The 15,052-nt window shown below is 33.8% G+C and overlaps 1 protein-coding gene across 1 annotated transcript in view; it reads right to left on the reverse strand.

Annotated features, from left to right (window-relative positions):
- The window catches only part of LOC143071091 (structural maintenance of chromosomes protein 3-like), a 77,630-nt gene extending 62,816 nt beyond the window's left edge, over positions 1–14,814 (reverse strand). Inside the window, exons 1-3 of the mRNA XM_076245185.1 lie at positions 14,714–14,814; positions 11,070–11,145; positions 10,496–10,534 (exon numbers count right to left, since the gene is read on the reverse strand). Of these exons, the coding sequence (XP_076101300.1) occupies positions 10,496–10,534; positions 11,070–11,145; positions 14,714–14,728 (130 nt within the window). The 5' untranslated portion in view covers positions 14,729–14,814. The remainder of the gene's footprint in view (positions 1–10,495; positions 10,535–11,069; positions 11,146–14,713) is intronic.
- Positions 14,815–15,052: the final 238 nt, after the last annotated feature.

Raw genomic sequence — 15,052 nt, forward strand, 5'->3', positions numbered from 1 at the left:
TCCCCTACAAGAATATATATGGTTTAGGGGTGGGGATGTTGACCCTTTACAGGTTTTCAAACAAGAGGGGGTGGGGTGACCCCCTACGGAATTCCCTTTTATTTCATTTCATTTGTTTTAGGCCTAAATTAAAATATTGTTTGTTTGCCCTTTTCCGACCCTATGTTTTGAAACAGGGTAGGTAGGTAGGTAAAATATTTTATTTTTTTCCCCAAAAAAATAATTTGGCTCGGTATATTTTTTGTCATGGGTAGGCAGGTAGGTATAATATTTTATTTTATATTGCAAAATAACATGAAGCCCTGACGAGTTAAAATGCAAACATAGTACATTGTATACACAAGTGACAAGAAACATAATATACAAAATCTGCATAATGTCATTTTTGTCTGTTTTGCTTTTGCTAATAAGTTGATGGGACTAGTAGTATAATAGTCCCAGGAAGTTTTGAAAAAAAAAATATCATGTAGAATGTGAAGTTAATTCATATGCAAGACTACTTTGTTTTCAAATATCAAAATATAGAGCTGTGCCGCATATTTTCAACGTGTATATGCCTGGAACTTTGAAGAGTTTTAACTTGCACTAATATTCTGTACTACGTACCTTGTACGCTGACCTCTACCTAAAGGTTTTCTGTATATTATAAGCGATTACTTTGTCCTGGTAAAATATGTCCGGGCAGAGATACATTACTAGTAGAACCAGATGCTCTGCAGGTCATAGCTTTATACGACCGCAGAGGTTGAACCCTGAACGGTAGGGGCAAGTATGGACACAACATTCAAGCTGGATTCAGCTCTAAATTTGGATTGTGATTAAATAGTTGACACAGCATAGGTTTCTGACACAGAATGAATGTGTTCTAATGAACTTAAAATTTTTGTTTTCTCTTAGAGCAATTCACTATGCTGTTGAATATTAATCCTCTCAAAAAAATGTTTGAAGAAATTTTCTTTTTTATTTATGAAATTCAAATGAGAAAAATTGAACCCAATTTTTTTAATCACATCCCTTTTTCCCTTATTCCAAAACTAATCTCAATTAAAATTTCTAATGGAGTTTGCAACAATAACTACTCATTTAAATACATCATAAAATATTAAGATGTAAAAAAAACTGCTTGTTATCACTGAATGGTAAAGATTATTTTAATTTATCAGTTGGTAGTAAAAAGTGAATATACATTGTATATTGTATATATAACAAAGATTTAAGTTGATTCTGGACAAAGAAAGATAACTCCAATTAAAAAAAAATCTTGCTATTGCACAATATTTTGCAATTAGATATTTCTTGCTTACTACTCTGGACAAAGAAAGATAACTCTAATTAAAAAAAAATTGCTATTTCACAATATTGTGCAATTAGATATTTCTTGCCATTGCGCAATACTGTGCAATTGAAAAGACTTGCTATTGCACAATACTTAATATAATAATTTTAGATCCTGATTTGGACCAACTTGAAAACTGGGCCCATAATAAAAAATCTAAGTACATTTTTGGATTCAGCATATAAAAGAACCCCAAGATTTCAATTTTTGTTAAAATCAGACTAAGTTTAATTTTGGACCCTTTGGACTTTAGTGTAGACTAATTTGAAAACAGGACCAAAAATGAAGAATCTACATACACAGTTAGATTTGGTTTATCAAAGAACCCCATTTATTCAATTTTTGATGAAATCAAACAAAGTTTAATTTTGGACCAACATTTGGACCAACTTGAAAACTGGGCCAACAATCAAGAATCTAAGTACATTTTTAGATTCAGCATATCAAAGAACCTAACTGATTCATTTTTTGTCAAAATCAAACTAAGTTTAATTTTGGACCCTTTGGACCTTAATGTAGACCAATTTGAAAACGGGACCAAAAGTTAAGAATCTACATACACAGTCATGACAGTTAGATTCGGCATATCAAAGAACCCCAATTATTCAATTTTGATGAAATCAAACAAAGTTTAATTTTGGACCCTTTGGGCCCCTTATTATGTCGGGACCAAAACTCCCAAAATCAATACCAACCTTTCTTTTATGATCATAAACCTTGTGTTTAAATTTCATAGATTTCTATTCACTTATACTAACGTTATGGTGCGAAAACCAAGAAAAATGCTTATTTGGGTCCCTTTTTGGCCCCTAATTCCTAAACCGTTGGGACCTAAACTCCCAAAATCAATACCAACCTTCCTTTTGTAGTCATTAACATTGTGTTTAAATTTCATTGATTTCTATTAACTTAAACTAAAGTTATAGTGCGAAAACCAAGAAAATGCTTATTTGGGCCCTTTTTGGCCCCTAATTCCTAAAATGTTGGGACCAAAACTCCCAAAATCAATACCAACCTTCCTTTTGTGGTCATAAACCTTGTGTTAAAATTTCATAGATTTCCATTCACTTTTACTAAAGTTAGAGTGCGAAAACTAAAAGTATTCGGACGACGACGACGACGACGACGCCAACGTGATAGCAATATACGACGAAAAATTTTTCAAATTTTGCGGTCGTATAAAAAGTCCCTAGAGTGTTTAAATTTTCGTGTGTGTCTGGGTTTCCAATAAAAATGCTACAAGACTTGAACTCGATTCTGAATCTGAATAAGTACGTTGCAGGGCCAGTATATATGGCATCAGTGGCAACGGGAGAGAGGCGCTGGAAAATTAATCCAACGTTGTGAGAGCAACCGAAGTTTAAAGCTCTCAATTGTCTTAGCACACACGAGATTGTCTGGTAGTCTATTCCATTCGGGTACGTATTCTACATCGCAATTTATAAGGCCTTTTTTTTTTAATTAGTTGGTTTACGGATCCGCCGACCCGATTTTGTTTAAAAGTGAAATAAAATTAAAATTTTGATTTCGTGTTGTTTTTTATTCCGCCGACCCGATTTTTCGAGTGCTGTGAATAAAAAAATCCGAGGCGTTCCAAAACGTTTTGTCTGTGTCAATAAAGCGTTTGTAGTGAACAGCGTATTTTGAAAAGCTTCGAAATGACGCAGACGAATTCAAAAACCCAACGAGGGAGGACCATGGAGTCTGACGGCTTCATCTACTTTCAGTTGAATATTAACTTTGATGGTCAACGTACTGAGAGCACTTTTATCAAATGCAAACCTAAGCAAACAATCGGCGATGCCATATTCGACAATATGGCTGATGAAAATGTTGCCATTGTCAAGGTACAAACAGTTTCGCCACCAAACAAAACTAGGGCAGACACCCCTACCAGTACACCCGTAGAAGTGCTTGCGTCCTTTGGGGCAAAAATTATATTTGTTTCATTTCTCATTATCATATTCTCATCCTAATTATGCATCTGATTAGCCACTAGACATTAAACAACAATTGACCATCCATCCATCAAATGCAAAGCATATCAAGATAAGAGCTAAACTATTTCTCCTCCTCAACCCCTGTAATGTCATGAATGAACAGCATTTTTTTTTTTTTTTTCCTCCAACTCAAATTTTTCAGAACAGTTATACGTGAACAAAAAAAAAATCTAAGATTGCTATTTTATTTTTATTTTTTTTACCTCCTCCGACCCTAACCTTTGACACTAGTTGTCCGTAAACCAACTAATTAAAAAAAAAGGCCTAAATGATCTGTTTGGAAAACTTGGGAGCTTTTACTGCCAAATATTCTCCACTTTACAGGCTTTTGCCACCTTTGGTTCATGTCAGATATAAATAATACAGCAATGCTGGTCGAAGGCATCTTTAACATAATCATCCTGATCTACGGATCACAAAAGGCCATCCCTACTGTACATAGAATACAACGTCCGTTTACAAAAAAGTTTGTACACACGTTGATTATTTTGTATTAAACGAAATTTTTTGTAAGTGAACCCTGCTCTCCAAGTATAAAGATACAGAGTAACGTACGTCATATCTAGCTGCGAAAACGTAGCTCTATTGTCCTTTGATTTTTTTTTTGCCATAGATCTATGGTCCGCAAATATCAAAAATCATCAAAAGGACCTTAAGAGCTACGTTTTCGCAGCTAACGTCATATCATCATGTTTTCTCAAAGCGGTCAACATTGATTTCAAACAAATGCTTTGAAACTCTATATGCAAGTGTTCATGTCAAACGCTCACGAGATACCAAACGGACTAGACCTTATACGGTAAAGATAAAACCCGAGGATTCCGGTAAAAAAGTTTTGAGCGGGAAATACAAATATAAGATTTTTGGTAGGAACGAAAAGATAGAATAAAATAAAATCTTGCTGGTAAATACAAATAAAAGATTTTCAGGCGGAACGAATTGACAGGGTCGGTTGGTAAAGGGCAAACAAACAATATTTTAATTTAAGCCTTATTGTCCCCTACAAGAATATATATGGTTTAGGGGTGGGGATGTTGACCGTTTACAAGTTTTCAAATGATAGGGGGTGGGGTGACCCCCTAGGAACTTCCCTTTAATTTCATTTCATTTGTTTTATTGTCCCTACAAGAATATATATGGTTTAGGGGTGGGGATGTTGACCGTTTACAATTTTCAAACAAGAGGGGGTGGGGATGACCCCCTAGGGACTTCCCTTTAATTTCATTTCATTTGTTTTATTGTCCCCTACAAGAATATATGTAGTTTAGGGGTGGGGATCTGGACCGTTTACAAGATAATAGCACATTCTCAAATTGACTGGGGTGGGGATGACCCCCCTGGGACCTCCCATTAATTTCATTTGATTTGTTTTATCGTCCCATTCAAGAATATATATTGGTTAGGGGTGGGGATCTGGACCGTTTACAAAATATAAGCATATTCTCAAATTGAAGGGGGTGGGGATGAACTCCCAGGGACTCCCCCTATATTTCATGTGATTTGTTTTATTGTCCCATAATCAATTCTGAAGACTGCATGTATCTATCACTTACAGTTTTCAAGTTATATTTGTAGGATTCTAAAGTGCGATGGGGACGCTAAAATGTGATGGTCACGCTAAAGTGCGATGGCCAACGCTAAAGTACGATGGTTTGATACGCTAAAGTGCGTTTTTCTGCAAATACATCGACGTTATAAACGTTTGACAGCATTATGACGAGGATTTTTATTACACGAGAAAAGAGAGAAGAGAAGAGAAAAACAAATGATCACAATTTGGAATTTTTGGTCGTTGCTGGAATAGGTTAACTTAATTTGTGAAATTGTAGAAATAACTTTAATCAAAACATTTCCTTTCTAATTGAATTATTCAATACAAAATAACAACTATATGGTTTGTTATTTCTGTTAAATAATAAATACTAGCATATGTCAATTAGACAGCAACCTAACAAACAGATGTGTAGTATCATCATACTATATGATTGCCAATATGACAACTATATATCTTCGACCTAATGTCATTGAAATATGCAACTTTAAGTATGACCTTTAACACGGGGCATTGTCTTATAACATATCATTTTATTAAAACACGACTTCCACTACATTCCAGATGTACTAACAATACTTCAGTGTAACCATAACACCTTTTGAACAACTTTTATACTATAAATAAACTTAAGAAGATGTAGAATAAACTATCCATTCAATCCCAAATGCTGTTCATGTATGCAGCTAATAATCATACGGCCATCATCGTAAAGCATTGGTCCATGCCGATACAAGCTATATATGGTTATACAATGACCAGTGTAAAACAATTCAAAAGATAAAGACTACGGCTTGACACATAATCAAAACAATAAACGAAAATGTAATAGGAACTCAGCAACAAACGAAATCCATTTTCCAAACCACATTCCCGTTACACCATCGGACTTTAGCATGTCATACCATCGCACTTTAAAGGGATTTCTGATCGCACTTAAAAAACAAACAACCATCGCACTTTAGCGTCCGATACCATCGCACTTTAGCGTAGACCATTGTACTTTAGCGTGACCATCGCACTTTAGAGTACCATCGCACTTTAGAGTCCTACATATTCATTTGAAAATTTTAGAAAATAAAATCCCATAGGGTTCTATAGTAAACCCCTTCCTCCTTTCTACCCCCCAAAATACCCCTTAATAGACCCCAATGCACAAACGAAAGATTGATGGCTCACCTAGACATATTAGTCTACCATTTTATGAAATTCTAAGTCAATCTGACAAGCGATTTGTGAGAAACGCTGCGGACAAGTTCATTTTTTAAAGTGGCGGAAGAGGAAGAAGAGGAAGAAGAATAATAAAAATCAAAAACCAATTGTTCAGAGAACAATTGAAGGTCTTTCCACCAGTTAATATCTATTTTGATATTAAAATATAAAAAATCAGTCTAAAATGTCAGTTCATTTGGCTTTATGATGTATAGATATGAATTTAAAGCAAAGGTCAAAATCTAGAACGTCAAATTAACCTATGACCTTGACCTCAATTTCAAGGTCACAAACTGAGGATTTTAAATCAAAAGACCCTAGTCTCTAATATGTATGGTTAATAAGTTATATCACTTTAAACATAATTTAAGATATGATAAGGGCTAAAACTCCCATTCATTGTTTACGCACCCTTTCAACTAAAATTATTTAGTTACCACATGTCGCAACTAACAATTTATACAAAATAATTTGTCGATATCTTATAAGGTTAATGAAAATGAGTGAAAATAAGACAAATTCAAAAATTAGAATATGACCTTGACCTTTGACCTTGACCTAATTTTCATTTTTTTGGACCAAGGACCTCAAATCAAAAGATCCTAGGTCTCTATCACTTATGGTGTTCCAGTTTAAAATACATTTCAAAATTTCAAATACAAATAAACAGCTGCGCCATGAGCGCATGATACGCCCGACGTCTTGTGTGGAAGTTTTATGCAATAATCATAAATAGTTTTTGAGGAAGTTTTAAGCAATAACCATTTGTTTTTGAGACACGGCGGGACATGTGAAACCCCCCCCCCCCCCCCCACCCTGTTTTTTTTTTACAAATATCACTAAAATAAAATTTTGAATCAAACCAAAAAGTATACAGATCTTTAAATTAGTATAACAAAGAAGTGTGTACAGTTTCAAGCAATAATCATAAATTGTTTTTGAGATACGGCGCGACATGTAAAAAAAACCCTCCCCTTTTTTACAAAATACTCAATAACTCAAAAATAAAATTTTGAGTCATCACCAAAAAGTATACAGATCTTTAGATTAATATAACAAAGAAGTGTGTAAAATTTTAAGCAATAATCATAAATCGTTTTTGAGATACGGCACAACATGTAAAAAACCCCTCCCCCTTTTTTACAAAATACTCAATAACTCAAAAATGAAATTTTGAATCATCACCAAAAAGTATACAGATCTTAAGATTAATATAACAAAGATGTGTGTAAAGTTTTAAGCAATAATCATAAATCGTTTTTGAGATACGGCGCGACATGTAAAAAAACCCTCCCCCTTTTTTACAAAATACTCAAAAACTCAAAAATGAAATTTTGAATCATCACCAAAAAGTATACAGATATTAAGATTAATATAACTAAGAAGTGTGTAAAGTTTTAAGCAATAATCAAGAAAAGTTTTTAAGATACGGTGCGACATGTGAAAAAAAAAACACACCCCTGTTTTAGTTACAAAGTGCCGTAACTCAAAAAGTTTAAATCTTATTTTCACCAAAAAGTATACAGATCATTTGACCATCATAAGAAACAAATATATGAAGTTTCATGAAATTTGGATAAGTCGTTCTCAAGTTACTGTGCGACATGTTTACGCCGGACAGACGGACAGACGGACAGACGGACAGACAGACAGACGGACGGACACCGGACATTTGTATACCATAATACGTCCCGTCAAAATTTTGACGGGCGTATAAAAATGAAATTAAAGAACCTTAGTGAGCACGCTCACATACCCCACGTCCCCACATTGTCATTGGAGAAATTAAATAAGTATAAGAAAAAAAAATTGTATAAGAAAAAATATTGAATAATAATTTCCTGTCAATATACATAGTATGTCCTTATTATCTATAAAATTTCATGAAATTCTGTTGTGTTTTTTCAGAGGAGTTGAGAAGTACATTGAAGCAAATAAGTTCAAATGGGCATAACTCCTAGAAAAAAAATTGAACCGTAATTTCCTGTTGATATGCACATCTACATAGTATGTCCTTATTATCTACAAAGTTTCATGAAATTCTGTTGTGTGGTTTGAGAGGAGTTGCGATGACAAACTGTTGCAGTAGTACATTAAAGTAAATAAGTTCAAAGGGGCGTAACTCCTAGAAAAAAAATTGAATCGTAATTTCCCCTCGATAAGCACAACTACATAGTATGTCCTTATTATCTGAAAAGGTTTCGTGAAATTCTGTTGTGAGGTTTGAGAGGAGTTGCGATGACAAACTGTTGCAGTAGTACATTAAAGTAAATAAGTTCAAAGGGGCGTAACTCCTAGAAAAAAATTGAATCGCAATTTCCTGTCGATATGCACAACTACATAGTATGTCCTTATTATCTGAAAAGGTTTCGTGAAATTCTGTTGTGTGGTTTGAGAGGAGTTGCGATGACAAACTCTTGCAGTAGTACATTAAAGTAAATAAGTTCAAAGGGGCGTAACTCCTAGAAAAAAAATTGAAACGCAATTTCCCGTCGATATGCACAACTACATAGTATGTCCTTATTATCTGAAAAGGTTTCGTGAAATTCTGTTGTGTGGTTTGAGAGGAGTTGCGATGACAAGAAACAGAACTGATGGACTGACGGACGGACTGACGGACGGACGGACGGACTGACGGACGGACGGGTCAAAAACATTATACCCTCCGCAACTTCGTTGTGTGGGGTATAATAACTCTCATATGGAGCGTTCATATTGCTTCGGTCGAAATTGGACAAATCATGCGAAGGATATAACGAGCAATTTTATAAAATAATTTTGTCGTAATCTTTTACGGTTGCGAAGGAGTTGTGGACACAAGGAAAACAGTGTTTGGGGAGATAACTCCTACAAAGAAAAGTATTCGGTTACGCAGGGTAAATTTCAAAAGCGCACAAACTGTTCGATATCATATACCAAATATCTAAGCGACATATTGCGAAACAAATGTTTATCGCAAGAACAAAATTTGGCGGAAGAAAAAAAAAAAATAATCAGAAGAAAAACAATAGGTCTTTCCACAGAAAAGTGGAAAGGTCGACCTAATAATAAGAACTGAGCAAAAACAATAAGTCTCCAAACTTTGTTTGGGAGACTTAACTAATAGCTCCGCACCGTGATGCGAAGCAATAACTCCTGAAGGGGTCGATTGACAACTTTGGTCAAGTTGACTTATTTGTAGCTCTTACTTTGCTGTACATTATTGCTATTTACAGTTTATCTTTATCTATAGTAATATTCAAGATAATAACCAAAAACGGCAAAATTTCCTTAAAATTACCAATTTAGGGGTAGCCACCCAACAACTGGTTCTACAATTCATCTGAAAATTTCAGAGCAGATAGATCTTGACCTAATTAACAATTTAATCTGCATCAGTTTTTCACTAAATGCTTTGGTTTCAGAGATATGAGACAGAAACTGCATTTTTCCCTATGTACTATTTTAAGCCATGTCCGCCATCTTGGTTCAGGGGCGGGGTCAGCGGACACATTTTTTGAACTTATACCCTAATGATGATTGTGGACAAGTTTGGTTAAATTTCTCCTAGTAGCTTCAGAGGAGATTTTTGTAAAAGATTACAAAACAAGAATGTATCCCAAGTACACGGATGTCCCACTCCAATATCATTTACTATGTTCAATGGACCGTGAAATTAGGGTCAAAACTTTAATTTGGAATTAAAATTAGAAAGATCATATCATAGGGAACATGTGTACTAAGTTTCAAGTTGATTAGACTTCAACTCCTTCAAAAATTACCTTGACCAAAAACTTTAACCTGAAGCGAACGGACGCACAGACGGACGGACGAACGGAGGCACAGACTGGAAAACATAATGCCCCTCTACTATCATAGGTGGGGCATAAATATGTTAAAAATTGACCATAAAGGGCAATTACTTCTAAAGGGGTCAACTGACAATTTTGGTCATGTTGACTTATTTGTAGATCTTACTTTGCTGAACATTATTGCTGTTTCTTGACCTGATTAACAATTTTACCCAAAGTCAGATTTGCTCTAAATGCTTTTGTTTCAGAGATATAAGCCAAAATCTACATTTTACCCCTATGTTCTATTTTTAGTCATGGCGGCCATCTTGGTTGTTTGGCTTGGTCACCGGACACATTTTTTAAACTAGATAACCCAATGATGATTGTGGCCAACGTTTGGCCCAGTAGTTTCAGAGAAGACTTTTGTAAAAGTTAACGACGACAGACGACGATGGACGCAAAGTGATGAGAAAATGAGTAAAAAATTTCTGGATCCTTGCTCAGGATAGTAGAAACCAGTACCGGACTGTAAAACATTATTCAGACAGAAAAAAAATTGAACCAAGAAATCTCATTAGTATTACACATACTCTGTTATAAATAATATATATAAATTATTTACCATAGAAAAAATTACTCTTTCCTGATCCATTTCTTCCAACTGTAAAAAAAACATAAATAAAAGTTACAAACAATGTAAAGAATTATATACCACTCACATGCTCTATTGAATAATATTAAAATATTAAAGTGAATACCTGTTATTATAGGTACCATCTTTTGTTGTGTATTTTACAGATTTCTGGAAAGGGAGTGTATCATGTATGGCTACTGTTCTTCAGACTTTTTTAAAAGCCAAATTCATAAAATATGTTGTAGCAGAAACTTGATTGTTGTTATATTTTTCATGTATATTTGAACCTTTTTGTATCTAATTTGTAATGTTATATGCATATAAAAATCATTTAAATGCTTTAGAAGTTGTTATTTTGTGTTTTCTTGAGTTCTCCATTGCGGCCCATAAGTTGCTTTTGATCATGTCCAAATTAGAGATTAAGGATTCTGTCAATAGTCAAATGGCGGTGAGTTGTCTTTTATAACAATCTGGTGACCAAAATTCAAATTTACTCTTATAACTCTGTCTGTATCAAATACATTATACAATGTTACATCACCAAAATTTGTAATATACAAACCAATGACATTATGTTTGGAACTGAATGGGTCTACAACTGTCTGATCTCTGTAACTTCTAAACCCTTGAATGATAACCTACAATGATAAATATGTAAATGTGCTCATAAGTACAGTGTCAGGACAAATAAGTTTAAGATTGTAAGTAATAGGGTCTAAAATATGAGTGAAACAAAAAACATGATTTTCCAGTTATGCTGCTCATCTTTGTTTTATGTTTTTTTATTGATAAAAATTAGGCAATTAGTTCTCTCAAATGTTTTTAATTGTTTCATATTTTTTATATCAGGGCCTGTGTATTGTCAACTATACAGTATGGATTTTTTCACTGTTTATTGCTGTATGGTTGCTTATAATTGCTTACATCCACTTCATTTGAACTTCGGTGGATAGTTGTCTCATTGACAATAATTCTGAATCTCTTTATTTTCATTGATTTTCATAACACGGAAAAGTTCATATGGTTAAAGTAAAATGTGCAATTAGCTATATTTGTATTACATTTTCATTCCTGATTCACATGAAGCAAATTTGTACCCCTGACTGTTGGTGACGAATCAAATTATAACCAAACTCTAGATCTAATGACTTTAAAAGTTTAAATATGTGCAGATTTGACTTGTATCTATTTTCACCATATACTGTTACCAACTCTGTGCCTCATTTTCCATTACAAATCCATGAAAATTGTCTTGCAAGAAAGGAATCTCATCCCTGTAATTTAACTAGTTGAGAAATAGACCTTATCCCTTCTTCGCACAAGAATTTGCATCAGTTCAACTATTGACGTCATACATCAACTCTATTCTTTTAATGTTAGCAAATTTTGTATTTGGTAGTCAAAATCTTACTTGGATGTTCATGATGTCCAGTAATGGCAGACAAACATTACTAAAAAAAGTAATAGTTTAAAGATAGTGTCCCGCTTCCCGTTCTAATTTTCACAAAACCTCAAATGTCTGAAATGACAACTTTTCAGACTACATGCAGGCTTGGGATCAGTTAATCTCCTTAAACATCAACATTTGGACAATGTCACCTTATCGTAGGTTTTCAAAAGGGTAAGGAAAACTTAAAAGTTAAACAGTAAGGGGACTTATTGAAATAAGTGATTTTTAAATCACTTATTTAAGTAGCAAATTCGAAATTTTGTCATAAATTGTGATTTTGTAGTTTTACTAAAATTTTAAACACATAGGTTTAGATAATATCTTTTCATTAGTAAAATTGAAAAAAAATGAACTTTTTGCTTCTTTTAAGTAGCAAGGTTTGTGCCTTTGATGCTATCATTTAGCTGTAAATTCTATTTTATTGGAAAAAATGCTATAATAATGGTTTAACTTAATGAACTGATACTTTCTTAACAGATTTTTCCCAGCAGTGGGACTATTTTTCCTGTAAAGTTCAAGGTTTCATCTTTCAGATTATGTAATAAAATTCTACTGTTCGCGATAAAAATTTCACTGTTCGGGGGTGTTGAAAATCACTCATTTAAGTAAGTCCCCTGACAGTTAAACAGAATGGGTCATGGCTGAATTTTTTCATTTCGAAATCTAATTACCATCACATTTGCTTAATTCAGCTGGAAACAAATCTATCTTTGTGCATAAAAATTGTGACATGGTACACATTTCCACATTCATGACATTTAAAATACATCAGTGTTTTAGCTACAAATTTTGAACAGGGTGCAGTGCCCGCCCTTTTTCATTGGCTCCCTGCCGTTTTTATGGCGTAAATCGCAGAATTTCTACCTTTGAATAATACTTTAGAATAACAATGAAAACATATCTTAGAAAAGTAGACAAACAGGGCCGTAACTACCTATGAGGCAGGGGAGGCAGCCTCCCCTGAATTTTCTACACCAAAATTTTTTTTTGAAGTAATAAAATGCAATATTGACAAGATGTACATGAAGAACTTGAATTTGTATTATAAACAACACAAGTTTACAGTTTTAACAGTTATCAATCATAATACGTGATATATCTGTCATTTTCCGGAATTTTTTATCAAAAGTGAACCATTTCAGTATTTGTTTTAGGTCTTTTTTCGTGTGGCCATCCATCTGTTATTCAGTATTTCCCATGTAATACGAGAACGCTTATGAAACTTTGCTTTCAACAATTTTAAATAAAACCTCACTAATCACATTTATTTAGGGGCTCAAGTAAGCAGAGGAAGTTCCCTTTGTATTGTGAATCTTTTATGATATTGGAAATTCGTTACCAGCTGAATCAGCTGTTGGTAATTTTTTTTAACGTGTCTAGTCAGACAGTACTTCTCCCAATCATACGAGAACATTATGGTCATTAAACATTAAACACTCCCATTCGTTGTAGTTCTATACATGTCTGTTCAGCTTTCAACAAAATTGAAATTCAAGGTCCTCGATAAAAAAAAAAAACATATCTTGCATTCTATTCTCTTGCTTTAGATGGTTTTTTTTTAACTTACCAGTTTGATTTCTAACAAAAATATCTTTAAATACAGATAATAATTGTTTGCAAAACAAATTGCTTCTAGGTTCAAGCATTACTGGTGAGGTCTTTAAGTAAGGAAATAGAAGGAAAACGGATAATTTTTAGCCATTTTATTGAGAGAGAAAAATCGGCGGTCACAATGTATAATAATGTAATGTTAATAATTATAGTTCAAAGTACGGCCTTCAAGACGGAGCCTTGGCTCACCCGAACAGCAATCTCAGTTTGTTTTTGCATAAAAATTGCTTCAAGGTTCAAGCAATACATATGAATTTAAAAGAAAGGAAATCGAATGAAAACGGGTAATTTTTAGCCATTTTACTGAGGAAAAAAAATCGGTGGGGGGGGCTATGCCCCCCCAAACCCCCGCTCTCAAGGGGCCTCAATCGGCGGCCCCAAACCTCTGCTTCCCCTGAATTCGAACCCTAGTTACGGCCCTGACAAATGTATTCGTCACAAATTTTGTACGCTGGTATTAATGTACTAACGTCAATGCAGAGTTTTCCTGTGTCATATGTAAAATAACAATGTCCGACATACCAACAAGATGACAGATTAATGACTACAGATAGTAGACATTACAAAAAGAAATCTAAAAGTTCAATTTATAATTTTCATGTGACACTCTCTAAGGCAGCAACCATTTGATTTTCTGGGTGGGGGGGGCTATGGTTTTTTTTGGAAAAAAAAGTTTGTTTCCACATGGTTTTTGGAGAAAAAAATAATTTGTTTTTGATTCTGAGAAAAAAAAATTGTTTGTTTCACCCTCAGCTGCCACTATATGTAATGCTAAAATTGAAAGAAAAAAATTGTTTTCGACTTGTCGCAAAAAAAAATTGTTTTTCGCCGCAGGCGAAAAAAAAACATTTGTCCAGAAAAAAAAAACATAACCCCCCAGAAAATCAAATGGTTGCTGCCTAATGTTATGATAGCTCTGCAGCACAGACAGTTATTTATCATTATTTCGTTTACTAACCGATTAATACCAGGAATACCAATGCAATTAAATGCCAACATAAGTATATATTCAATTTGTGCTAAAATGTACAAAATTATAGGGATATGTCAGGGACGCGGTTGCAATATTTATAGCTTAAAGGGAGATGCAATCGGACGCATAAAAATAGTATCATTAAATGCATTTCCATAGCATCATTCATTACCTGTTTTATATACATCGTACAGTGAATTAATTCATAGTTAATAAATTAACATAAAATTTCGCGGTCTGCTTTGTTTACAAATTGCAAATGGCGGCAAAATTTATGTCGCTTACGTCAACGCAAAATTGCCTATTTTTACCCGGTTTTTATATTTTGATTGGTTTGATCCATAGTTTATTTAAATAGTCAAAAAGAATTTCATTAGGTATACGGTTTTTTTTTCATTTCATTGTGATTATTAATGTTTAAAATGTTATAAGCACTTGATGTACTAGAACTGTCTAAATTAAGTACAAAAATCCCGTTTCAGGACCTAAACTCCGTGTATCTTTTAGTTTT

The sequence above is a fragment of the Mytilus galloprovincialis genome, chromosome 4 (assembly GCF_965363235.1).
Source record: "Mytilus galloprovincialis chromosome 4, xbMytGall1.hap1.1, whole genome shotgun sequence".
Taxonomy (NCBI): Eukaryota; Metazoa; Mollusca; class Bivalvia; order Mytilida; family Mytilidae; genus Mytilus; species Mytilus galloprovincialis.